This window comes from Pan paniscus, chromosome 2 (assembly GCF_029289425.2).
Source record: "Pan paniscus chromosome 2, NHGRI_mPanPan1-v2.0_pri, whole genome shotgun sequence".
NCBI classification, from domain to species: Eukaryota; Metazoa; Chordata; class Mammalia; order Primates; family Hominidae; genus Pan; species Pan paniscus.
This window is the reverse complement of record NC_085926.1, coordinates 106,310,830-106,338,651: the sequence shown is the minus strand read 5'-3', so window position 1 is coordinate 106,338,651 and position 27,822 is coordinate 106,310,830. Positions and strand designations below refer to the sequence as shown.

Genomic DNA, 27,822 nt, shown 5'->3' with positions numbered 1-27,822 from the left:
CAAGTTCTGAATATCCTTGTTAATTTTCTGTCTCATTGATCTAATATTGACAGTGGGGTGTTAAAGTCTCCCACTATTATTGTGTGAGAGTCTAAGTCTCTTTGTAGATCTCTAAGAACTTGCTTTATGAATCTGGATGCTCCTGTATTGGGTGCATATATATTTAGGATAGTTAGCTCTTCTTGTTGCATTGATCCCTTTACCATTATGTAATGTCTTTGTCTTTTTTGATCTTTGTTGGTTTAAAGTCTGTTTTATCAGAGACTAGAATTGCAACCCCTGCTTTTTTTTTTTTTTGCTCTTCGTTTGCTTGGTAAATATTCCTCCATCCCTTTATTTTGAGCCTTTGCATGTGAGATGGGACTCCTTAATACAGCACACTGATGGGTCTTGACTCTTTATCCAATTTGCCAGTCTGTGTCTTTTAACTGGGGCATTTAGCCCATTTACATTTAAAGTTAATATTGTTAAGTGTGAATTTGATCCTGTCATCATGATGCTGGCTGGTTATTTTGCACATTAGTTGATGCAGTTTCCTCATAGTGTTGTTGGTCTTTATATTATGGTGTTTTTTTGCAGTGGCTGGTACTGGTTTTTCCTTTCTGTATTTAGTGCTTCCTTCAGGAGCTCTTGTAAGGCAGGCCTAGTGGTGACAGAATCCCTCAGCATTTGCTTGTCTGTAAAGGATTTTATTTCTCCTTCACTTATGAAGCTTAATTTGGCTGGTTATGAAATTCTGGGTTGAAAATTCTCTTCTTTAAGAATGTTAAATATTGGCCTCCACTCTCTTCTGGCTTGTAGGGTTTCTGCAGAGATATCCATTGTTAGTCTGATGGACTTCCCTTTGTAGGTAACCTGACCTTTCTCTCTGGCTGCCCTTAACATTTTTTTCCTTTGTTTCAACCTTGGAGAATCTGCCAATTATGTGTCTTGGGGTTGCTCTTCTCAAGGAGTATCTTAGTGGTGTTCTCTGTATGTCCTGAATTTGAATAGTGGCTTGTCTTGCTAGGTTGGAGAAGTTCTCCTGGATAATATCCTGAAGTGTGTTTTCCAACTGGGTTCCATTGTCCCCATCACTTTCAGGGACCCCAGTCAATCACCGGTTTGGTCTTTTCACATAGTACCATATTTGTTGGAGGCTTTGTTCATTCCTTTTCACTCTTTTTTCTCTAATCTTGTCTTCACACCTTATTTCAGTAAGTTGATCTTCAGTCTCTGATATCCTTTCTTCTGCTTGATCGATTCGGCTACTGATACTTGTGTATGCTTCACGAGTTCTCGTGCTGTGTTTTTCAGCTCCATCAGGTCATTTATATTCTTCTCTAAACTGGTTATTCTAGTTAGCAGTTCCTGTAACCTTTTATCAAGGTTCTTAGCTTCCTTACATTGGGTTAGAACATGCTCCTTTAGCTCAGGGGAGTTTGTTATTACCCACCTTCTGAAGCCTACTTCTGTTAATTTGTCAAACTCTTTCTCCGTCCAATTTTGTGCTCTTGCTGGAGAGGAGTTACAATCATTTGGAAGAGAAGAAGCACTCTGGTTTTTTAAATTTTCAGCATTTTTTTGCTGGTTTTTCCTCATCTTCATTTATTTATCTACCTTTGATCTTTGAGGCTGATGACCTTTGGATGTGGTTTTGTATGGGGGTCCTTTGTGTTGATGTTGATGTTACTGCTTTCTGTTTGTTAGTTTTTCTTCTAACAGTCAGGCCCCTCTTCTGCAGGTCTGCTGCAGTTTTCTGGAGGTCCACTCCAGATCCTATTTGCCTGGGTATCACCAGTGGATGCTGCAGAACAGCAAAGATTGCTGCCTGCTCCTTCCTCTGGAGGCTTTGTCCCAGAGGGGCACCAGCCTGATGCCAGCTGGTGATCTCCTGTATGAGGTGTCTGTCAACCCAGGAGCTGCTATTTTGAAAAGATTAACAAAATAGATAGACTGCTAGCCAGACTAATAAAGAAGAAAAGAAAGAAGAATCAAACAGACACAATAAAAAACGATAAAGGGGATATCACAACTGATCCCACAGAAATACAAGCTACTATTAGAGAATACTATAAACACCTCTAAGCAAATAAACTAGAAAATCTAGAAGAAATAGATAAATTCCTGGACACCCTCCTAAGACTAAACCAGGAAGAAGTCGAATCTCTGAATAAACCAATAACAAGTTCTGAAATTGAAGCAGTAATTAATAACCCACCAGCCAAAAAAGCCCAGGACCAGACAGATTCACAGACGAATTCTACCAGAGGTACAAAGAGGAGCTGGTACCATTCCTTCTGATACTATTCCAAACAACAGAAAAAGAGGGACTCCTCTCTAACCATTTTATAAGGCCAGCATCATCCTGATTCCAAAACCTGACAGAGACACAATAAAAAATGAAAACTTCAGGCCAATATCCCTGATGAACATCAACGCGAAAATCCTCAATAAAATAGTGGCAAACCGAATCCACAGCCCATCAAAAAGCTTATGCACCATGATCAAGTTGGCTTCATTCTTGGGATGCAAGGCTGGTTCAACATATGCAAATCAATAAATGTAATCCATCACATAAACAGAACCAGTGACAAAAACCACATGATTATCTCAATAGATGCAGAAAAGGCCTTCAATCAAATTCAACACCCCTTCATGCTAAAAACTCTCAATAAACTGGGCATTGATGGAACATATCTCAATATAATAAGAGCTATTTATGACAAACCCATAGCCAATATCATACTGAATGGACAAAAACTGGAAGCATTCCCCTTGAAAACCGGCACAAGACAAGGATGCCCTCTCTCACCATAGTTCAACATAGTATTGGAAGTTTTGGCTGGGGCAATCAGGCAAGAGACATAAATAGAGTATTCAAATAGGAACGGAGGAAGTCTAATTGTCTCTGTTTGCAGATGATGTCATTGTATATTTAGAAAACCCCATTGTCTCAGCCCAAAATCTCCTTAAGCTGATAAGCAACTTCAGTAAAGTCTCAGGATACAAAATCAATGTGCAAAAATCACAAGCATTCCTATACACCATTAACAGACAAACAGAGACCCAAATCATGAGTGAACTCCCATTCACAATTGCTACAAAGAAGATAAAATACCTAGGAATACAACTTACAAGGGATGTGAAGGACATCTTCAAGGAGAACTACAAACCACTGCTCAAGGAAATAAGAGAGGACACAACCAAATGGAAAAAAATTTCATACTTATGAATAGGAAGAATCAATATCGTGAAAATGGCCATACTGCCCAAAGTAATTTATAGATTCAATGCTATTCTCATCAAGCTACCATTGACTTTCTTCACAGAACTAGAAAAAACTACTTTAAATTTCATATGGAACCAAAAAACAGCCCATATAGCCAAGACAATCCTAAGCAAAAGAACATAGCTGGAGGCATCACGCTGCCTGACTTCAGACTATACCACAAGGCTACAGTAACCAAAACAGCATAGTACTGGTACCCAAACAGATACATAGACCAATGGAAGAGAACACAGGCCTCAGAAATAACACCACACATCTACAACCATTCGATCTTTGACAAACCTGACAAAAACAAGCAATGGGGAAAGGATTCCCTGTTTAATAAATGGTGCTGGGCAAACTTGCTAGCCATATGCAGAAAATAGAAGCTAGACCCCTTCCTTACACCTTACACAAAAATTAATTCAAGGTGGATTAAAGACTTAAACATAAAACCTAAAACCATAAAAACCCTAGAAGAAAACCTAGGCAATATCATTCAGGACATAGACATGGACAAGGACTTCATGACTAAAACACCAAAAGCAATTGCAACAAAAGCCAAAATTGACAAAAGGGATCTAATTAAACTAAAGAGCATCTGCTCAGCCATAGAAACTATCATCAGAGTGAGCAGGCAACCTACAGAATGGGAGAAAATTTCTGCAGTCTACCCATCTGACAAAAGTCTAATATCCAGAATCTAGAAGGAACTGAAACAAATTTACAAGAAAAAAATAAACAGCCCCATCAAAAAGTGGGTGAAGGATATGAACAGACACTTCTCAAAAGAAGACATTTATGCAGCCAACAAACATATGAAAAAGAGCACCTCATCACTGGTCATTAGAGAAATGCAAATCGAAACCACAATGAGATACCATCTCATACCAGTTAGAATGGAGATCATTAAAAAGTCTGGAAACAACAGATGCTAGAGATCAGATATGGAGAAATAGGAATGCTTTTACACTGTTGGTGGGAGAGTAAATTAGTTCAACCATTGTGGAAGACAGTGTGGCGATTCCTCAAGAATCTGGAACCAGACATACCATTTGACCCAGCAATCCCATTACTGGGTATATACCCAAAAAATTGTAAATCATTCTACTATGAAGACACATGCACATGTATGTTTATTGCAGCACTATGCACAATAGCAAAGACTTGGAACCAACCCAAATGCCCATCAAGGATAGACTGGATAAAGAAAATGTGGCACATATACACCATGGAATACTATGCAGTCATAAAAAAGAATGAGTTCATGTGCTTTGCAGGGACATGGATGACATCATTCTCAGCAAACTATCACAAGGACAGAAAACCAAACACCGCATATTCTCACTCATAGGTGGGAATTGAACAATGAGATCACTTGGACATAGGGTGGGGAACATCACACACTGGGGCCTGTTGGAGGATGAGGGTAAAGGGGAGGGAGGGCATCAGGTCAAATACCTAATGCATGTGGGGCTTAAAACCTAGATGACAGGGTTGATAGGTGCAGCAAACCACCAGGGCACATGTATACCTATGTAACAAACCTGCATGTTCAGCACATGTATCCCAGAACTTAAAAAGAAAGAAAGAAAAAAAAAGAAGTAAGTCACTCTCCTTACAAGGCAACTAATCTTACGTGACTCTCTCCTTCCAAGTTTTGGGAACTGCTCTCTGTCCTTGTCCCTTCAAGTTTAAGTTTGCTAGTGATTCGGGTGCTCCCAGCCATGAATATACTGTCTCATAAGTTCTTTATCCAGTTTTGAGTGTGCCATGTGTTTTCAGTTGAGAACTGACTTATGCAGACTTCCACTAAAGAAACTAAACTATCATTCTTGAGTAGGATGTAGCACCACCTCCCATAATTTGAATGTAATCCAATCACAAATATCAGTATATTAGGTCAACGGTTGATCTTGGTGGACAAGCTAGACTGCCTGTGGTCTTACTCCATCTGGCCAGCCAAGGGACAGGAACTATCCTGCTTATTAGTACGAATGATCACAGGGCTAGAATTGGTGAAATGCTTGCTCTCCATTGCCCCTAAAACTGTATCTTCAATAACAGTTTCTGCTATAACCCTAATCTCCTAACTTCAGCAGGGGCAACAGCCAAATATCAACCAGAAGGACAGATAAAAGAGACATAGGACCTATCTCAAGTTCCCAGGACACCCAGAGCCTTCTCAGGGGGATAATGGAATAAGGGAGGGCTTCTGGGGGCCTCAACCTGCCTCTACCATTAGCTGGCTTGGTGATATTAAATGATCCACCTAAATCTGTTTCACATGCCTACTTGGCACTTAAGCTAACTTCCTGGATTCCTGTTTCCTGATCTGTAAAATGTGGAGATCAACTAGATCTAAGTTTTGCCCAGATGCTCTCTAGCTCAAAATTCTGTTACTAAAAGCAAAGTACTTTAGGAAAGTATTCCCTAAAAGTACTTCCCATGATCATGGCATCTTAAGATATTTTAAATTACTGGTAAGATTTTTTGCCTAAAATTTAGAAAAAGATTAATTGAACAACAATTAAAATGAAATGACCATAAGAAAAGAACAATGCAGTTTCAATCAGAGCACCAACCTTGACTAAACTCAGAGCAAGGGAGAACAGGCAGAGCCCAGGGGCTTAAGGAGGTATCTGGCTTCCTTCTGAGGTGTGAGGGTAAGGAAGAACTCATGGTCCTATCACTCCAAAGGCAACATCTTAAAACTTTGGCTTTTTTCTTTCCAGTTACTTTTCAATGCAGGATGATTAAGTCATCCTGGTTATCATTTTAATACTAGATTAAAATTTTAAAAAGTATGATCTTTAATTAATTTCCCAATTATTTATTGAAAATAGTAGGAAACCTAAAGGCAATAGCAGTGTGCTGCAGTGAATATGCTTGTATATAGTTTGGTGTACCTCTGCTCATTTAATGTGAGATAAATTCCTAGAAGTAGAATGGTTAGGTGGAAATGTAGGAGCATTTTAAAAGATTTTGGGTGAATTTTGTGAATGACATTCCAGAAAATTCAGATCAATTTACATGCCCAGTAGCTGTTTGGGCATGTATTCCCATGTTATCTTTAATATACGTGATGTGGAACACGTGGGGCAGAGCCCAAATTCTTCTATTACCTCTGCAACGTTTTACTGTCCAAATCAGCAGAAAAGCTGCCAAAATCACAGAGGGCACCAAAATCCATAAGCCTTTGTTATGGGAAGCTGTTTCTTGGCTCGGTTCTAAAAAAAAAAGGAGAAACAAAGTCTGTGAACTGGAAGAAAAATTACCAGATAAGAAATGTGTGGGTGGGTAAGGGTGGAGTATGTTTACTATTTTAAAAACTAGTTATTTCTGCATTACAGGTAGGAGGCTGAATTCATATGAAAACACTTTGCATAATAAAAACGTCCTTTAGGATAAAGCCAAGAGCCCAGACTGGACAGGAGAGTTTGTATTGAGCATAAATATCTCCTAGTCTCAGTGTATCTATTGTGGGAAACCTACAGATACCATAATATTATTGGAGATTGGTGGAGGTGGGGGAGCTGGGAGAAAAATCTGAAAACTGGAGAGGTAATACATCTATTATGCATTTTCAGTTTCTATTGCTTTATACTGTAATAAGAAACAACACATTTTTATAAAGGAATAATTATGTCCATAAATTAGCCTCAGCCCAGTGTTCACCTTGGAGGATGAAGTAAGAGTGCAGTCTGCCATTGGCCTAGAGAAGACAGGGTCCTAAGGGAACAGTGGTAAGTTCAGAGGTGTTAAAAGGAGATGAGTAGAAGCCCTGGTCTTGAGTTAGAGGTGGCAGGTGACCACAGAGATAATAGGCACAGTAGTCCCCGCCTTATCCCTGGGGGATACATTCCAAGTCCCCCAAGTGGATGCCTAAAACCTTAGTACTGAACCCTATGCATACTATACACTAATTTCTTTTTCCATCTTCACAGTTTTATAGGTAGAAGATTCATTCTTACTGTAGATCTTAGCAACCTCGACATAGGCTCTTTTTTCCTCTTGAGAGCTTTCCCTTAAAGGAAGCACTTCACGGCTTCTTTTTGGTGTATCTGAACTGCCAGCATCACTATTCTTGTGCTTTGAGGCCATTCTTAAATAAAATAAGGGTTACTTGATCACAAGCACTGCGATATCATGACAGTAGATCTGATTACCAGGAGGGCTAACAGGCGGGTAGCATTCACGATGTGATATGCTGGACAAAGGGAGGATTCACCTTCAAGGCAGGATGGAGCGGGATGACATGCAATTTCATCATGTTACTCAGAATGGCACACAATTTAAAACATTATTTCTGGAATTTTCCTTTTAAAAATTTCAGACAGTGGTTGACTTTGTGTAACAAACTGCAGAAAAGGAGGACCTGCTGATAGTGTTTGGAGCTCCTCAGAAATAACTGGAGGAGCCTAAACTTTCTCCAGCATCTTGGTCAGGACTAGAATTGTTGAAATTAGTATTAATGGAAATGGGGACTCCAGAGACCCGGGGTTACCAAAGTCAGAACCCTGCTAACCTTATGGTCTATGTTCTGCTAAAACGAGGGCAGCAAGCATTAGAGCACAAAGGTCAATTCAGGGGGAAAATGTTTGTGGCTATCCTTTAGAATGAATACCTCTGTTTACATAAAAAATGTAATTTTCTATTAACATACTATAGTGTTTTACAACTAATAAAATATTAATCTCTCCACCTGTTTGTGTCATTCTGAAACTCCACACAGGAGTCCGCTTTATCCCTGGTTTAACTTTCTGAGGTTTTAGTTACCCATGGTCAACTGTAGTCCAAACATAACCAAATGGAAAATTCCAGGAATAAATAATTCTTAAGTTTTAAATTGTGTGCCATTCTGAGTAGCATGAAGAAATATTGTGTCACGCCACTGCATCCCACCTGGGACGTGACTGCGCCCTTTGTCCGGCATATCCACATTGTACACACTACCCCCATGAATCATTTACTAGCTATCTCAGTTATCAGACTGACTGTCATGGTATAACAATGCTTGTGTTCAAGTAACCCTTATTTTCTTTAAGAATGGTCCCAAAGCACAAGAGTAGTGATGCTGGCAATTTGGATATACCAAAAAGAAGCCATAAAGTGCTTCTTTGAACTAAAACAAAGCCCTTGACTTATGAAAAATCATATATTGAGGTTGCTGAGATCTATGGTGAAAATGAATCTTCTATCTGTAAAATTGTGAAGAAAGAAAGAAGAAAATTCGTGTTAGTTTTGCAGTCACATCTCAAACTACAACAGTTATGGCCACAGTGTGTTGTATATGCTGAGTTAAGATGGAAATGGCATTAAATTTGAGGGTGGAAGACATGAACAGAAATGTGTTCTGGTTGATGATATGTTGCACTGGAAAGCTTTGGGCTTATATGAAGACTTCAGCAAGAGATCCCTTGAAACAGGCCATTTACTACAAGTAGAGGATGGCTACACAGATTTAGAAATCAGCTTGGACTGAAAAATATAAAAATTACTGGAGAGGCTGTGTCTGCTGATGAAGAAGCTACAGCCACATTTCCATCTAAAGCAAATCTTTAATTGCAATGAAAGCAAGCTCTGCTGGAAGAAGATGCCCAATAGAACCTGTATTCATAGAAGTGTGAATGAGGCACCAAGGCATAAACATGGAAGGACAGATTAATCCTCGTACCATGTGGGAATGCATATATAGGGTTTAGTACTGTCCATAGTTTCAGGCATCCACTGGGGGTCTTGGAACATATCCCCCAAGGAAAGGGGGGACTACTGTACCTCTATAAAGGAGAGATTAAGTAGGAATGTTAGGTTGACTTTCTACAGGGTTTTCATATGCATTTTTCTTCCTCCTAAAGGAAATCCTACAAGGTATAGCTACTTCTCACTGTACTCGTGACCCTCAGGTTCCCCCATCTGTAAGGATATTTGCCCAAGGTCACATATTGATTCAGCAGCAAAACTTAGCAAGGATTATTTAATTCCATTCAGCTTGGTGCAACCTTAATTGAGCAGATCTAGATTCGAGGAATCATAAGTACCCCCCATCTTGTTGTAGCACCTCCTGGGAAAGGCAACAAATGGAAAAGTCATCCTTGAAAGGATGATATTTAAGGTACCAAGACTGTTTGCCCTGTTCCCTGGCCTGCTGGGGTGGCTCCTGCCAAGTCCTCTTCCTCGTGGGGAAGGGTGAGCACACCCTCCCCCAGCCCCACCTGGCCAACATTTATTTGAGAATGAGAGGTTCTGAAAATACTCTTTTGTCAGAGATGGAATGGTCCTGATGTTTCACTTTGTGTGAACTGAAAATTAGATCTCTGGGTGGGAAGACAGGCCATATGTAGTCTTTAGGACATTTCTTCTTGACTATTTTTTTTTTACACTCCAAAATTAATCCAACATGAGGCAACATTTTTAAAAATAGATTGCAGGCTTAACTGTATTTTACATAAAACGGACACTTTTATTTTTGGAGAAAAATAGGAGCTTCAAATGCAGCCCCAGTTTTTCATTCTCTACTCTCAAAGTGGCAGCTCTACAAAGGGATTGTTATTACTCAATGTCCAGAAGCTTCCAAGTATTTGAAGATCACATAACCTAAAGGACAACTCTGTGCTCTTGTCTCCAAATCTCACTACATAGAATCACCAAAACTTCAAATGTTATTCCTCCTAATTTTCACAATTGAAATGATAGAAATATTTCTAAAACATAAGTTCCACTGGTTCAAATACCTTTATTGAAGGACAGAAAGAGCTGCCATGGTCTGCCATGATGTGAAGTTGATAGTTTAAGGGTGGGACCATCCAGCTCACCTAGAAGGTCAGCTTCATGAGTATATATTCCATGACTTGATGGTTAGTTGACTAGAAATATTTTAGATAATGGTTTTTGGCAGTGAACTATCAACAGAGGTAAAAATGAACTGAACTAGGAATATATACTTGGTGCTTCAAATATTGTGTGGTGACTATTTCCAAGTTCATAGACACTGCCATGATTTCCTAGCATTCTTCAGGACCCCGATTGTAACTTCCTAATGTGTCTCTAGCCTTGAATCCCCAAACCCTAGGCCTAAGGTATATATTAGGCACAGCAGTGAGCAGAAATGGAAGATGCTCAGCGCATGGAGTCATCAAAATGTGTTTCCTCCTCATTTCTGAAGCCCCAAAATCCTGAAAGGAAATCTGTGGGAGTAATTTTTTTTTTCAAAACAGGACTTTTGTGTGGTTGAAGGAGGGAGGGTAATCGACATCCTAACCAGAAATATCCCTGTGGATTATATTTTGAGAGGGTATCAATGTATTCTTGAAAAGTCAACCTAATTTTCTGTTTGATATTTACAAACCTCTAATGCTACAGCCAAAACCCGTTATCCAAACCTACTTGCAACTTACCTACATGCACTGTGTGGATGGTAAGTAAAGTATATTCATCTGAAGAAATATTGCATAAATATTCCCCACTGTCTGAAAGATTAAGATCCATCAAATTCATAGAGAAGTCACTCTGGTTTATCAGCTCTTTGTTCCATGAGAATCGGGATTCATTGATAATTGTATTTTGTGAGGAGCTCAGATAGTAAGCCAGGATAGAGAAAGTCCCACTTTTCATTCTGGACCAAGTAACTTTGAAGTCTTGGTTTGGTGAAAAATAATCATTTACAGGTTGACATGAGAGTGAAACGTGTTCACTTTGCATTTTATGAAGGCCATCTAACAACACAATAGAAAAGAAAACATCAATGAAGATAAACATTTCAAAAGAATTCTCTAAGTTACACTTAGAAAGCAGAGAACAAAGGCACTAATACTGATATATTTGGAAATAACTTTTTGGAAAGTAATTATATTTGTACTGTGGTTTCTTAAAAGACAAGTTTTACTACCACTATTTTAAAGTTTCCCACCAAGGTTAGTTTAGACCTTCAAGGAGGGCTAAGCCAGGGCCAGCTAGAGGGGTGATATACTTGTTTTAACTCTTAGAACCTGACAGTAAGCACTCAGGAATGTTGCTACCAGTTACTAGCCTATTAAACTCAATGTTCTCCTTCTCTTGGCCCCTCTAATGCTGGTGTTCCCCAGAACACCCCTTTTGTTACCCTACCTACTCCCTAGTGGTCTCTAACTTTTATGGCCTCACTACTTCTTAATCTCTTTATCTAGACAAAATCTCTTTTTCTGCATATAAGAATATTTCCAGCTGTGTGCAGGCAACCCCCACTGGACTGAGCTCTTTTAGAAGAGAGACTGCTGAATTTTCTTGGCTTGCCCCTCCAGACCCAGCTCCATCTTGTCCTTCCCGTTCTGTAGTGTTGTAGGCTGACCTCTGTGGACTGTCATGGACTGTTCCCCCTGGCTCTAGACTCACCTGGCTTCCAGTCTACCTGCAGGAGAGTGATGCCAAAGTAAGCCTTCCAAAAGGCAAATCCAGGGCCTCTCTGATGGTTCAAATCCCTCTTCTGATCTATCCTACTTCCAAGACTCAACAAGCTCCTTAGCAACGTGTAAAAGGTCTTTCATCTGTTTTTTGCCTCCCTCTCCAGGTTCATCTCTTGATCCATTGATTCCACAAATCCAGGCAATTTTACTTTTCTGTGCTTTTTACCTGGAATATTCTTCTTCTCCTGGAACGTCCTACTACTCTTCTAAAATTCTACCCTTATGCAACTTTCTTAAGCACATATTCTGTGACAACCCCATTCATGTCCAACCACAGAGAATAGAATTAATCACTCCCTTTGTAAGCTATGTTCCTAGTTTAATTTTTATATTTGTACTAGATGCTGTGGATCCAGAAATCAGTAGAGACCATGTTCTTAAGTTCACAGTCTGTGAGCAACAAAACTTGGCACATAATAGCTTTTCAATGAGACCAAACAGTACTGAGCCTAAAGAACTGTTCATGCTTCAAGACACTCAATTCTAAATGAACATGAGAAATTAGGATTTTCCAAAGGCAATATTTATAATATTAACATTTGCAACCCTTTCCCATGTTTCCATTGCTGCCTGACTGATGGAGAATGAACATTGGGTACTCATGCCTTTAACACTGGACTCATGTAAATGTAGTGAATCACCCACAATTTCAGTATATTTTTGGTGAGCATTTTGAGAATATGAGATGCTAGGAAAGAGAAGCCTGAAAAAAAAAGATAACCTCCATTTTCCCCCTATAAGGGAGACTGACAGTAAATTTTTGCTTTGTTACTAATAAAATGAAAAACAGGCTGGGCACGGTGGCTCACGCCTGTAATCCTAGCACTTTGGGAGGCCGATATGGGTGGATCACGAGGTCAGAAGTTTGAGACCAGCCTGACCAACATGGTGAAACCCTGTCTCTACTAAAAAAATACAAAAATTAGCCACATGTGGTGGCATGTGCCTGTAATCACAGCTACTCAGGAGGCTGAGACAGGAGAATCACTTGAACCTGGGAGGTGGAGGTTGCATTGAGCTGAGATCATGCCACTGTACTCCAGCCTGGGCGACAGAGGGAGACTCCATCTCAAAAAAAAAAAAAAAAAAAGGAAAACAAATTTTCTTGGACTTGGATATGGAGATAGCAAATTACTTTTTATTAAACAGGTTTTGGATATAGAGATTGATCAGAGTTCGGATCTGTTCAAATAAATGAGAGGAACGAGTGCTAAAAACTGACCATGTTGTGATAGAGGTGTTGGATAAAGATTGATGGGCTAATACTATGTAAATAAACTAAAAAGAACAATAATACTCATTAATATTTTGTTTAATTGTAAGATTGGAAGTTGTGATCTGCTGAAAGACAAGTATTCTTTCTCCTTTGATCTTTTAAAGAGCAATGCTGGTAGAAAATCCTGTTTGAAGGATGAGCCATTGACAAATACATTAATATTCAAGAATAGATTTGCTTCTTTCCACTTCATAAATGTTTTCATTCAACTCATAAATACATAGCAAGGTAAGAATTACTTCTATTTTATCAATGAGGTACTAATGCTCAAAAGTAAGAATGATTGCTTAATGTAATACAGCCAGAAGAACCAGCCCTAGGGCTTCGGTCTTGGTCTTCTAACCGCTGCAGATGGATTTGCTTTCTTTTCTTTCATCTTCCTTTCTTTTTTTGCAAATCAGTCCCCATTACCCCCCAACTTTGAAACAGCACGTGTACACAGAAAGTCCTGTGGAGCCTACCTTTCATTGTCCAGCGCCCTGTCCATGTTTGCTTCAGCAGTGAATTTTCAATTGTACATTCATAAGATGAATTTGATCCTGTAATATTCAGTGGGCTGTTAATAGAAAAAGAATCCAAAGACCCTGTTTCTTCCATGTTGTTTTCAGAGATAGGTGTGTTGTCCATTTTCCACGTGATAATTGGACGAGGATAAACACTTAACACGCTGCATATTAAGAAGCTGTTTGTGTTCCTCTTTTCATACTTCATCACGGGTGTGAGAAAAACTACATAGGAGAAAGAAGGGCACATGAAAAACTGCCATCATTAGCTTCTTTATAGGCCGTCTGTGCAGAATACTTTTTAATATCCATGAAATGAAAAGCTAAATTTTATGAGCAAAACTTGGCAGTTACTGAAAGGGAAAACAAACCAACAAACAAACACCTCTGTAGAACCTTAAGATATAGTGTGGTTATCTAGAAGAAATAAAAAAAGAGCAGGCATGGGTATGTGGCAACTAGCAATCTCAATTTTCTAGAAACATAGCTGGAAAAGAAATCTAATGGCCTCATTGAAAAACCAAAATGAGGATGTCTAAGTCTATAAAGTAGAGTTCATGCGGCACTCTACACTCCTCAAATACTGACTCAGAGCACCTATTTGACTGTTTACACATAATTTTGTGATTTCTGAATCAAGGTCTGAAGCAGCTAAAAGGGACAGAAGAAAAAGAAACAAGTGCTGGGAAAAACAACCCATTAGAAAATACTGCATGTATGTGTGTGTGTGTCTATATATCTATATGTAAAATTGTTCTATATATTATAATGCATACTAACTATATTACATATAAATGATCAGCAGCCTGATCATTAACAGAGCACATCATCAGGAACTCTTGGTAATCCGGTAATTAGGAGCCATGAAGCTCTTTGAATTTCTTCAGTTTTAATCTAATACCTGTTTGGTTCAATGTAACTATGAGAATTAGCAACAGTTAATATATTAATACAGTTAATATATTATATAGTTATATTAACTGTATAATATAACCACCATGAAGCTCTGTCTGAGTGATATTAACTGTATATAACTGTATGTATTAACTATATTAATGGCTTATAGTTATATAGGTATAGTGTTATATATAGCTAATACAGAGAAGGAAAGCATATAATATAAAATTAACCTCATTTATAATATAGAAAAATGCAATTTAAATCAGCAATTCAATATTTTTTCAGTCATATTGGCAGTTATTTGGTACTGATAAGACTAAGGGGAAAGTGGATAGTCTTATGCTGCTAGTATCAGTAACCCATTTAAATCTTCTGGTACTTTGCTTTCAGATTATTTCCCAGTATTAAGTACAACTATAAGGATGTTCATCACAACCATGTAATGTAAAACACTGGAAATGCCTGAATACCCACCAACAGGGGAACAGTTGTATCATTTATAACATTAGTATACTACAAGTTGCTGTGCATTAAAAATAAGTAGATTTCCATGTATTGACTTGGAAGGAAGCTCATGGCATATTAGGAAAAAGACGCTTACTAATAACATGGAATGATGTCATTGCTGTTTCATGAAACTTTACATGCACACTTACCTCCCACCTTTAGCACCACTTTGTTTGTAATCACTTGAATTGCTGTTCCTACATAGCAGGTGTAAATTCCTTCGTCCAGAAGGCTTACTCTTCTGAAAAATAGCGATGCATTCCCATTTTGAATCTCATTATAGAAAAGGGATGTCCTGTTTGCATATCTGGGATCTTGGCTTTCCAAATGGTCACTGCCTTTGTAGTAACTGTGAACCTTATAGCTATCTTGATACTTCCAGTGTATTACGACTTCGGATCCCCTCTCAAATGAAGAAGGGAGAATTATATCTTCATCAAGTCTTCCAATGACGATTTGTTCATTCATAGGAACATAAGTGAAGAAAGCCAAAGGGAATATGCCTACAGTCAAGAGCAGAGAAGTTATAAAGAGAATTAATGCTATGTGCTTGTTCAGGATTATACCAGAACTACCCAGAAGAACTTTCCTAGGTTAGCAGCCTGATTATTAGTAGACCACATAATCAAAAACACTTGTCTGATTATTAGAAACAAACCTGTGAAGCTCTGTGTTTGAGTTTTAATTTTAATTGAATATCTGTTTTATGCAATGTAACTGGGAGAACTGGTAACAGCCCAAGGCATAGAAACACTGGTTTGCTGCCCACTTGATCAATAATCTTATCTCTCTTCCAATCCTGGCCTGGAAATCATGTATGTTAAAAGACTCCATTGGATTTCATTCCCAGAACACATTCACATTTAACTCCTACTATAGCAACAATAAATTAGTTTATCCAGCTAGTAACAGCCAGCAGGCCCTAAAAGAATGGAATAAACTCAGCTTGACTGGGTAAGAAAATATTTGGAGCACATAGAAGACAATGCTGGGTTCAGGAATCTGATATCTGTACACTAGATCTAAATAGGGAAGGACATGAGCAGGAGGAGTCCAAAAGGGAAAGAGAGTCTTTCATTTGCTTTGAGTTTAAGACTGCTCTCAGGATATCCTGAGTTGGTCAAAATGTAGGTAAGGAATATCTGGAGATAAATCTGGAAGCCTAATCCCCAATTCTCTTTATTTACTTATTTTGTTTTGTTTTCTTTTCACTGTCAACTTCACAAGTTAATTTCAAAAAGCAAATGAAATCAACAGAATAAGAGATTTTTGCAAAGAAAATATACCCAGACACTTCCTATCATTGAAGGAGGTAATCTAACTGCTTTGATTTACAAAATATTTTAAGTAGATCTTGTGCCCTGTCTATGGATTCTAAGATATTAGCACTGCAAAGGACCTTATTTTTTGGACAATGGAGTAACTCCTTTGGCTCATGGCCCAGGCCACCCAAGATGGAAGAACTGGGTGCCCAAGTGGCTCTGTCACAGTCTTTATCCTCTACCTTCCCTTCTGGGCTCTTTCTACCCTACCATGTCCCGCCTCTCTTCCTCGGAGAGACTTAATCTCTCTGCAGAGAGCTAGAGGGATGTGGCATTATGCTGAAAGAAAGACACAGAAAGATGGGAAAGGAAAAGAGTGACTGTCGATCTCTCTAATTGCTCTGCTAAACCCCTCTAATGTTTCACTGGATAATTAAGAATGCCTGTCATAGGACCTAGCAAAGCTGATAATGCCTTCTGTCAAGTGGTAAGTACCAAGCTTACACTTAAAAAAAAAATCAATCAATCAAACTTGCCTTTCCAGTGAACTTACTTCTGGTAGCAGACAACAGATTAGAAAGAGTCTTAATCAGAGTGGACAGAAAAAATATATATAATTTTTAGTCTTCATGCAGACTTCCAGCCTGTTCCTTGCTTCTGATTAACTGATGATTTAGGAAAGTTCACGATGCTGTGGCTATGGAGGAAATAGCCACCTTGCATTGTGTGCTCATGTTTCTATCTGATAATGCAAATAACTAACACTTGTATTACAAACGAAATTACCTTGAGATCCACTCAGAGATGTTATGAGAATGAGGAAGAAAGACAGTGCTGTCTGTGCCTTCATGTCTTGTGCAGAACATATTAGTCATGCTATCAAAGAGAAGTAAAGTGCACACGTTATGGATTTAAAATGCAAAAGGGAATTGGAAAAGAGTGGTACATTCATACGAATAATTGTTTTATAGCCATTAAATATAATATTGTAAAGGATGGTTCAATGGCATGGAAGGAATTTCTTAATAGGTTATCGGAGAAAAATTAGATTACAATACAATTTCTAAATAGCATGGTTCCTTTTTTAAAACATACACATTTCTGATCATAGGATACTGACAAGATATATGACTAAGTATATGAGGATGTTAACTCTGAAGAGCAGGTTTCATATCTGAAGCAGTGACTGCTATTAACAGGTGCTGAAACGTGGCTCTTGAATGAATAAAGATTTAGTATATCTGCAACAGTGGTTCTCTGGATAATAATTTGTTATTTTTAAAGCTTTCTACATGGACACATTGCTTTTATGATAGAAAATACTAAAACCAATTTAAATTCAATATTAAGTGCCAGTGGTGTTAACTATGATGTTATTTATAATCACACATAAAGAACAACTAAAACCTGAAAATATATTTTTACATATCCAATACTAGTGCAAGCCATTAAATTCATGGGTTACAAAGCGTGTTTCAAAAACTCAAAAAAGTGAGAAAATATAGATGGCAAAACGTGTATACACAAAAATACAGTTTCAAGCAAGTACAATGTAACTGATTTTCCCAGATGATAGGATTAAAGTTAATTTTTACACTGTAAGAAATAGCTTGTTTAAAGAATAGCATACAATTGGTTTTAAAATCTCTAAAAGAAAGTTTTAAAGTTATCATTTGGTGGCTGGGCATGGTGGTTCACACCTGTAATACCAGCACTTTGGGAGGCCAAGGCAAGAGGATCGCTTGAGGTCAGGAGTTCAAGACCAGCCTAGCCAACATGGTGAAACCTTGTCTCTACTAAAAATACAAAAATTAGCCGGGTGTGGTGGCATGTGCCTGTAGTCCCAGCTACTCAAGAGGCTGAGACAGGCAAATTGCTTGAACCAGGGAGGTGGAGGTTGCAGTGAGCCGAGATTGTACCACTGCACTCCAGCCTGGGCAAGACAGTGAGACTCTGTCTCAAAAAAGTAACAATAAAATAAAATAAATAAAAAAGATACCATTTAGGAGCTCTACTATTACAAGAATATATTCTATATTTGTTGTGAGATATGTGATTTAAGAATGACTTGAAACTATTTTAAGAAGTGAAATTAATCATGCAATATACCCATGTAACAAGCCTGCACATGTAACTCCTGTTAAAATAACAATTTTTTTAAAAAAGTAAAATTAGATTCCTTCATCACATCTTATCAAAATAAAACCTGGTAGATTAATAATTTAGAATTTCATTTTTACATTTTAAAGACTATAAGAAAGTTATTGAAAACACGACCTTAGGAAGAAGGCCTTTTAACAAAACTGTACATTTTCTATTATCTCTATAAAAATGGAAAAAGCAACAAAATATAGAAATACTTTTGCAATATGACAAAGTTATGAGTCCAATTGTTTTTATTTCTCTTAGAGCAATAACTAAGATAGTTGGTAAAGTCAAAACTGCTCCAAAATAGTATTAGTTATCAAAATTGAGACCTTTATATTTCTTCCTATGGAAGTATTTGCATGTATAATATATAAAAGGATATCACAATGATTATTTCAGAAGAGTAAGATTACAAGTAATCGTTAAACTCATTTTTCTACTATGAAAATATGTAAACATGTAATAATACCTTTTGCCTCTATATGCCATTAAAAAAAACCTTGAAATTTAATTACTGTCTCTTTCCAAGCAAAAATTAACTCAAATTCACCTTGTTTAACGTAACCCTGAAACATTCCATGTCCATTGTCTTGCTAGAGGTTCATCTTCCCATTGCCTAGAATGACTCCAAAATTTGCTACCTGCTCTTGAAACTGACATTCCCTTTTCTCATCTCCTTTCCAGCTGATGCTCTTACTTCATAATTGTTGTAACTGATTATGGCTACTCCCTCATCCTCCTATCACTGACTCAACCAACCCATTAACATCTAGGTACACTCTTTTTGTCTCTCCTTCTGCTCTTATCCAAGGCCAAACCCTTCACTGTACTCTGCATCTCACACCTTTCTGTATTCAAGAAATTTGTCCCATAAAATGAGTTAGGGAGGATTCCCTCTTTTTCTATTGTTTAGAATCATTTCAGAAGGAATGGTACCAGCTCCTCTTTGTGCCTCTGGTAGAATTTGGCTGTGAATCCATCTGGTCCTGGACTTTTTTTGGTTGGTAGGCTATTAATTACTGCCTCAATTTCAGAACTTGTTATTGGTCTATTCAGGGATTTGACTTCTTCCTGGCTTAGACTTGGGAGGGTGTATGTGTCCAGGAATTTATCCATTTCTTCTAGATTTTCTAGTTTATTTGCGTAGAGGTGTTTATAGTATTATCTGATGGTAGTTTGTATTTCTGTGGGATCAGTGCTGATACCCTCTTTATCATTTTTTATTGTGCCTATTTGATTCTTCTCTCTTTTCTTCTTTATTAGTCTGGCTAGTGGTCTATCTATTTTGTTGATTTTTTTTTTTTTTAAAAAACAGCTCTTGGATTCATTGATTTTTTGAAGGGTTTTTTGTTCCTCTACCTCCTTCAGTTCTTCTCTGATCTTAGTTATTTCATGTCTTCTGCTAGCTTTTGAATTTGTTTGCTGTTGCTTCTCTAGTTCTTTTAATTTTGACTTGGAACCAACCCAAATGTCCATCAATGATAGACTGTATAAAGAAAATGTGGCACATATACACCATGGAATACTATGCGGCCATAAAAAAGGATGAGTTCATGTCCTTTGCAGGGACATGGATGAAGCTGGAAACCATCATTCTCAGGAAACTATCACAAGATCAGAAAACCAAACGCTGCATGTTCTCACTCATAAGTGGGAGTGGAACATGGACACAGGGAGGGGAACATCACACACCGGGGCTGTCAGGGGGTGGGGGGCTAGGGGAGGGATAACATTAGGATAAATACCTAATGTAGGTGACGGGTTGATGGGTGCAGCAAACCACCAGGGCACCTGTATACCTATGTAACAAAACTGCATGTTCTGCGCATGTAACCCAGAATTTAAAGTATAATTTAAAAAAAAGAAAGAAATTTGTCCCTGCAATCATATTTCCTTTCTACTACATCATCAGGATCTCTCTCTCTCTCCTGAATCAATTCTATAGGCATACATGCTCCAATCACCCATCTTAGAAACATGAGAAAAAACAAAAAATTCTCCCCTTACTCTTGATTATCTATTTCTCAGCTCCATTAATTTCTTGAAATAATTGTCTAAATAGCTGTCTTCATTTCCCACTTTACAATGTCCTACCAACTCTCGGCTCTTTTCTGCATGACGTGTCATAAACTGCCCTTGTCAGTATTACCAAGAACACCAAAAACAGTGATATTATTTGTCCTCATCTAACTCAACCTCGTAGCAGCATTTAATGTAATTGACTGTTATCTGCCTTTGTTAAGAGTCTTCTCTTGGTTTCTGGAACATCATACTCTCCTAGTTTTTCTTTCCTTACTGCTGTTCCTTCTTAGTCCTTTACTGGTTCTCTTCTGCTTGCCCTGTTTATGTGGAAATATGGAATCTTACCAGGTTTTCTACTTTCTCTCTATTCTCTCCTTAGGCGAGTTCATCTCACACTCTGAATATAATCTGTACATCAAGGATTCTCAAACTTATCTACTGGATCAAGGTCATATGTTCAACTATTCTTCTGAACTGTTCATTTAGATTCCCTAAGTTAACATGAGCCATTTCCACCTCATTTCCTTTTCCATTTCTCTATGACCCACCCCAAACACAACAAAACAGCAAAAACTATCCTGTTCTTTCTCCAGTCTTCATCTCATCTAGTACCAAATTCTTCCAGTTGTTTGGGTCAGAAACTTAGAAATCAATCTTGACTCTTCCATTCTCTTATGCCCCATATCTAATCTATTAACCAATCTTTTTGTTGTTGTTAATGAATTAGATAAACTCCATTATTTGCCTACTCTCCAACTCTACTATTATCATCCTGCTCCAAAGCCACTATCCCTTCTTACCTGGATATCTACAAATACGCATTCGGCTGGTTACCCTTTTCCTACTGTTGTCTCCTTCCAATCCACTGTCAATACAGCAGTCAGGAGTCATATTTTTTAAAAAAAGAAGTCATTCTATAATATTCTCCTAATTAAATCCCTCCAGTGGCTTCCCACCACACCTAATGTAAGATCCAAATTCTTAACCCTAGCATCCCAAGCCTTGAATCCACCACTCCTGGTCCTGTCTGTCCCCCAATCCTTTCCCACAGCAGCCCACAAAATACATTCCTGGAGACTTGTGAACACAAATGCTCCAATTCAAGGGTCAGCATGAGCATGAGCCAAAAATTGAGTCTCTGAGGACTATTTAATTCATGTTTTGAATAAAGTGAGAAATTACAGTAACCCATTTATCATCTAAGATAAAGTATTATGAATAAAAAAATGCCCAACCTCTTCTACACAAAGGCTTGATTTAGTGCTGTTGAAATAATTTCAGCATTCAGCTAAGTGAGGCAGTTAATGAGTATTTGGCCCTATTTTTATGCCTAGGTTTTATTTTTAGACACTTATTTTTTTCCCCAAAAGCAGCAGAAAGCTTCCACCTTAGATTATACTGAAGTTGCCCAAGTTGCAATCAGCACCCTTACAAAAGGGCCCAAATGTGAGAAGCATCTTGTTCTGGTACTTTTGGCTGGATTCCAGATGTGAGGGAGAAAGGCAGAGAGAGGCAGCCTCTGCAATAGAATATGGCAAAAAAGAAATACATATGCTAAGACTAATCAGACAGAAGAGAAAATTGAGGCCATTTCTACAAGCATAAAATAGCGAAAACAGAACAGCTCCCCCATACCCATCTTAATAGCTCCAGACTAAATTGACCACAGCCATCAGTACTAATTGTGACATGATGATGCAAACATCACTTGCAGTTGGGACAGATTCTCTAGCCTGCACATTTGTAACGCTCAAAACCATTTCACAATGTATGTGTACTTCACAATATCATGTTGTACACGATAAAAACATATAATGTTATCTGTCAATACATTTTTTAAAAGACTAGTCCTGGCCTCATAACTGCTGGTCTCAATCTGACCAGAGCCACAGAACAGGTCAATTCTCTTTTTTGAAACAGAAGAATGTTTTGCATCACTCTCATCATTATGCCAGTTCATGAATGTTCTGCATTCCTTTGAGGAAAAGCAGCTTCTAGGTTGCTACATTCTCCTCTGCATTGTTTTTACTTTCTGTGCCTCACCACAGTGCTCATGACACCGAGCTAGTTTGTAAAAGACGTCTTAACAAAGGAAAACTCTTTGTAGCATCCTGGGGATGTTCCTTAGCATCCACTTAGATTTTAATAAGATTGACTGTTTAGACAGAAAAAGAACAAAAGAACAATTTCAGGATTACCCTCTCTTTACTCAAAATATCTCTCCTGATGTTTCACAGTGAAATCCCACCATTTAGGGGATTTATACATGTACTGAAACTTTGATCTCTAGGGGTGCTGTCTTTGCCTTCGGTTCTGTTTTGGTGTGTTTTTATTTTTGATTTTGGAAATCAAGCTAAGATTATGTGCTAACATGTTTTGGGGGAGGTGAGGAGGTGCAATTGCAGGGCAGGAAGAGTGAGGGAAAAGGGGAAGTGAAACAAGGAAGAATGGAAAACAGATACTAGGTGGTGCTTGCTTTGCCAGCCACAGATTCAGAATGGAAAATAGAGCCACCTGCTCAGTCACAAGGGACAATCTCTAGACATGCTCTACAGAACCACAGCAGCTCAAAACAATCCATCAGAGGAAGAGAGCAAAAAGGAATTTATCTATAAGTTGCCCTCCAGTGGTTAAAGTTTTCCCCATTGGCATTAGCTCCTATGCTCTTCCTGGTTGTGCCTATGGCCCCTTGGGAAAAGCACTATGAAAGCCAAATGCCATGCCTTACTGTGTGGCATTTTAACTGTATGATGCTTTGTGTTTGAGTCTGGAAACAGGTGAAAGGTGAAACCGCAGTCTGTGTGTTTCCTTGGGTCATGTCTGGATTCTGCAGCTGCTGCACTTCCCAAGGTGGAAGGCATAATAGAGGACATGTTGAAGTTGGCTTTCCCAGAGGAGACGGGTCAGCTGGTGACATTTGGAAATTGGGGCTGGTCTCTTTTTGTCTAACCAGTTGAGGGCCCAAGAGACAAGAGAAACCCAGAAAATTTAGGGAGGCTCATAAATTGGGTCCAATAAAAGTAGTTATTTTAACAATACTACACATTTACTATCTGATATTCTGTGAATTTGCAGTTAATCACCTACAAAGATCCCCTTTTACTGCTTTTATCAATTTAGTTTTCACGCATGTGTTGCTTAGCTGCTGCTACCTGCTCACATAACTTCAGCCTTCTTTGGAGGATTGTACTTGGATGATGGAAGCTGCAGTTCTCAGGTTATGTTGCTTTGCAACTCCCTGCCCCAGTGGTGGCTTCAAGGCAAGAAACATCCTGTAGCCCAGAGCTCCCTTGGGTTCAGGCTGAGCCTTCACCTGAAGCCACATTTTTTTCTTAGCATCTTTCTCTGTGTCATCCTGCTTCTCAATCTTCCTTACAGCTTTCATACAGTTAATGAGAACACTGCTCTCTTTACTTGCCCTCAATTCCCCATCTCGGGAGGGGTTGGTTCCCTGGAAGCAGAGCCCAGGATGAAGCACTTGAACAGGAATCCACATTACACAAGGTGGGGTAAAGTCCAGGGAACTACTCCTGCTTCCAGGGACCATTTTCCAGCTCAGCCTTCAATCACGAAATGTTTCTTCTTGTCAAATGGGTAGATAATATAATCCTCCTTAATAGCTCTCTATATCAGAAAGAATATAGCTAGACAGAGTGGGGTTTTGTTGTTGTTGTTGTTGTTTAGCAAGAATGCTGCAAAGCCAAGAAAACAGACAAAAGAAATTGCCAGGGTTAACACAGCAGACAGCAGGCATTTTGTCAAATACATCAAGGTAGTGAGCAATTGAACAAAACTCCATTAAATAAAGTTAGTGTTGAACATGTGCACATGTAAGGCCAAGGACTTCTTAGTCACCTTTTTCTCTGTAAAACATATTGCTAGATGCCCATGGCACACCAAGTGCTTCTGGAAAGCCAGTGCACTCTTTCTGTACACTTCTACCCCCTGCAGTTCAGTGGGTTATCATCAAATAATTTAACAAAATGTTATGTTAATTGATTAAATGGGAGGACAAGACCAAACCTGGTATATCTTCAATGACTAATTGAATAAGATGAATGCTTTGGAAAAGCTAAATAAAAGCAAGTCACAACAAAGATGAAAAAAAATCAGTTATTGTATTAGGTGTGGGAGAGACAATGGCAAAAGATTCAAAGCCAATTGTAGAGCCTAGGAGGAACTGGACTTTTTTGTACATATTTGAATGCAAAGGTCTCTGGCCATTTTTAAGAAACAAAAACTGGAAATACTGAATAATGCATTATTGATTAAATTGTTCTATGGATACAGGAAAAAAAAAATCAAACAGTGGCACCATACTCAGGACAAGGCTTTGACTCTGTTTTTCCCAAAAGACTAGAAAATGAGTGGACTTTCATGTTTAGGTTTAAAACATTCAAAGTGTATAATTTGAATAACTTTTTCTTAGCTAGACTAACTAGTTTTTAACTAGACACATCTGATTATGTCAGATGTAAGGACTTCCACTGAAGTAATGAAAGCTCTACAATGATACAGTGAACTCTCAACACACATAATCTGGGACCAAGTTTCTGTAACATTGAGGAGGATCAACAGTCTGTGGGGTCAAAACATCTGGACTAACTGAATTATGAAGCTGGAAACTTCTTTTCCAATGTCAATTTAAGTTTATCACCTACTCCTGATATCAGAATTCCATCCTATGCTGGTTACAGCTGTTACATTTAAATACATCTATTGTGTGGTAAGTGATATATCCAGCAATCGTCATTCCCCAGTATGAGGTTAATCATTCCCACTCAATCCCTTTGTCATCTTTTCATATCCCAAAGTAAAGAACGCCTACTTGTATCTACATATCAAGGTGCTGGGGCGGGTGACCTGTAACTGAATATCAGAATCAAGGAATTGGTGTGAAGAATAGGCAAATCCAATCTTTATAAGACTTACTCCTACCTGCATAGACTGCTTAGAGCTTTTATTAAGTGATACTTTAAAATAGACTGCTTTCTATCAAGTACTTGCACCTATGTACATCTGAATTAGTGGCTATCAGTCCTCAGAATTTAAAGCGGTTGCTAACCTGACTAGCTGGTACACAAGAAAAGAAAATCTCCTGGCCTAGTTCTATGTATGCAGTTCAGTGAGTCATTTCCTAAGTACAGTGGTTATCATGCTGGCTTTGTACCAGTGAGTTTTTGGTGCTCAGAGTCAATTCTTCCAAATAACTTTGGTTTGTAAAGCTTCATTGCTTCAGAAGCCTTGTCTTCTACTCATAATCCATACCTAAGTTAGAGCCAGGAAAGGTTCAAGTTCTGAGAAACAAGAAAAAATAAAATGCCCTCCAACTTATCTTGATGTCCTAGGAAACAGGACTAGGTCATTCTTTGTATGGTACCCCACACTGTCATCCAGAAAGTTTTAACATCCTTCCTGCCATTAAAAATATATGATTTCAGCATCACCTACGGGTCACAAACTGTACAGGGATGAGTCAGTCCCTAATCTCAGAAAGCTCCATCTGGTACCAAAAGATAGGTGAATTACATAAACAAATCATAATACAGAGATGCAGGCAGGAAGAAGGGCTCCCACCAGGTGCTGTGGAAGGAAACAGGAAAGACGCTTGAGCTTGGAAGGGGCAGGGTGTTAAGGAAGACCTCTCAAAGCATTAGGTTTGAGGTACAAAGAGACACTGGCCTATAAGGAAGAGTAGAAGGTTATTCTGGACAGACAACAGAACAAAGATGCAGCAGCAAGAGAGAACATAAATCCTATGCGATTATAATAATACCCAGCAGTCCACATGGAAGAGAAAATGCTGGAAAGATGTCCCAGGGGTACAGCATGACCATTATTTTAAGCCATACTAGAAAGCTAATGATGAAGTCAGATTGTGTTTTAGAAAGATCACACCAGTGGGATTACAGTGGTTGAGTAAAAGGAGCCAGGCCAGGCGCAGTGGCTCATGCCTGTAATCCCAGCACTTTGGGAGGCAGAGGTGGGTGGATCATCTGAGGTCAGGAGTTCGAGGTCAGCCTGGTCAACATGGCGAAACCCTGTCTCTACTAAAAATACAAAAAATAAGCCAGGCATTGTGGTAGGCACCTGTAATCCCAGCTACTCAGGAGGCTGAGGCAGGAGAATCACTTGAACCTGGAAGTCGGAGGTTGCAGTAAGCTGAGAGCGCGCCGTTGCACTCCAGCCTGGGTGACAAGAGTAAAACTCCATCTCAAAAAAAAAAAAAAAAAGAGAAAAAGAAGAAAAAGGAGCCAGCCGATAAGCATCAACTAGCTAAATGTAATAGAATACCATTAAAAGAAGACTTTAGTAGGATATGATTAAATTTGGAAGGACACTGTGACAGACACCAGTACCATTTCCCTCCTTCCTTGCTAACAACTCCTCTGTCAAGCTGTGTTGCAGGACGCGACTGCCTCTATTGAAAAGAACTGACAAATTGTTCAGAAAGGTAAATGAGATGAGCATGTCCGGCTTGGGATGGAAGTGAGAGCCTCTAAATTGGATGCAAGAGCAGAACATGATGGCAAACCCCGTCCCTCTACTTTCAGAGCATTGATTTGATGTCTGGAGCTGGAGCTGCCATCTTACAGTTGTGAGGAAACAAGTAGGAGGATTAAGAAGTCACAGTAACAAGGATGACAGAGCAGACGGATAGAAAGAAGCTGGGTTTGTGATGACACTGTTGAGTCTCTGCTCCTGTCTGTGCTGAGTCCTCTACCTCTAGTCTTCCTGTTAATTAAGTAATACATTTAAACTACTGTGAGTTGGATTTTCAAATGTCTCCAAACATTCGAAAGTAACGCATAATGAAGATAATTAATTAAGAAAACTAAGGGATGAAGAGCTACTGACACAAGAACTGGGCTCTGTTTTTTTTGTTTGTTTTAATAAATCAATGAAAAACAAATGTCTCCTTTCACAACAAAATGTTGAAAGAAGATGTGTTATATTTTAACAGAGTAATGTAAAATGTAAGAGACACACATTTGCTTAGTAATGGTAGCAAAAACACTTTTAATCTTGAAGCTAAAACAAACGTTAGTTATGAGCCATTAGAAGTTTGTAGTAAGTTTAATGTGCCTTATGGTTTTTATAGGAGTTTTCTGACAGAAAAACCACATTAACTTAAAAATTCCTATTTATTTTTATGTCAACATTAAAAGGAAAATACTATTAACTGAAGCATTATCTTGCAAATGTGGGAATTTTCTTTTATACAAGAAAAGAGTTTGAGGCTGGGCGTGGTGGCTCATCCCTGTAATCCCAGCACTTTGGAAGGCCGAGGCGGGCGGATCACCTGAGGTCAGCAGTTCGACACCAGCCTGGCCAACATGGTGAAACTCCTTCTCTACTAAAAATACAAAAATTAGCCAGGCGTGGTGGTGAGCATCTGTAATCTCAGCTACTCAGGAGTCTGAGGCACGAGAATTGCTTGAACCTGGGAGGCGGAGGTTGCAGTGAGCCAAGATTACACCCCTGCACTCCAGCCTGGGCAACGGAGCAAGAC

General features: G+C 38.7%; 1 protein-coding gene across 36 annotated transcripts in view; it reads right to left on the bottom strand.

Annotated features, from left to right (window-relative positions):
• Positions 1–27,822, bottom strand: part of HHLA2 (HHLA2 member of B7 family) — a 160,680-nt gene that overhangs the window by 21,748 nt on the left and 111,110 nt on the right. For 22 of the 36 annotated variants that reach the window (XR_008624803.1, XR_008624809.1, XR_008624814.1 and 19 more), the window contains 5 exons: positions 16,926–17,015; positions 15,027–15,380; positions 13,429–13,695; positions 10,648–10,965; positions 6,376–6,480 (listed from right to left, as the gene is read on the bottom strand). Coding sequence is in view for 16 of the 36 variants with exons in the window: in XM_055110250.2 (XP_054966225.1) it covers positions 6,376–6,480; positions 10,648–10,965; positions 13,429–13,695; positions 15,027–15,380; positions 16,926–16,989 (1,108 nt within the window). In the remaining 20 variants the exon portion in view is untranslated. Of the gene's footprint in view, positions 1–6,375; positions 6,481–10,647; positions 10,966–13,428; positions 13,696–15,026; positions 15,381–16,925; positions 17,016–20,520; positions 20,627–21,696; positions 21,829–27,822 lie in introns of those variants that run through there. The other 14 variants (XR_008624805.1, XR_008624806.2, XR_008624802.1 and 11 more) reach the window with 2 other exon arrangements.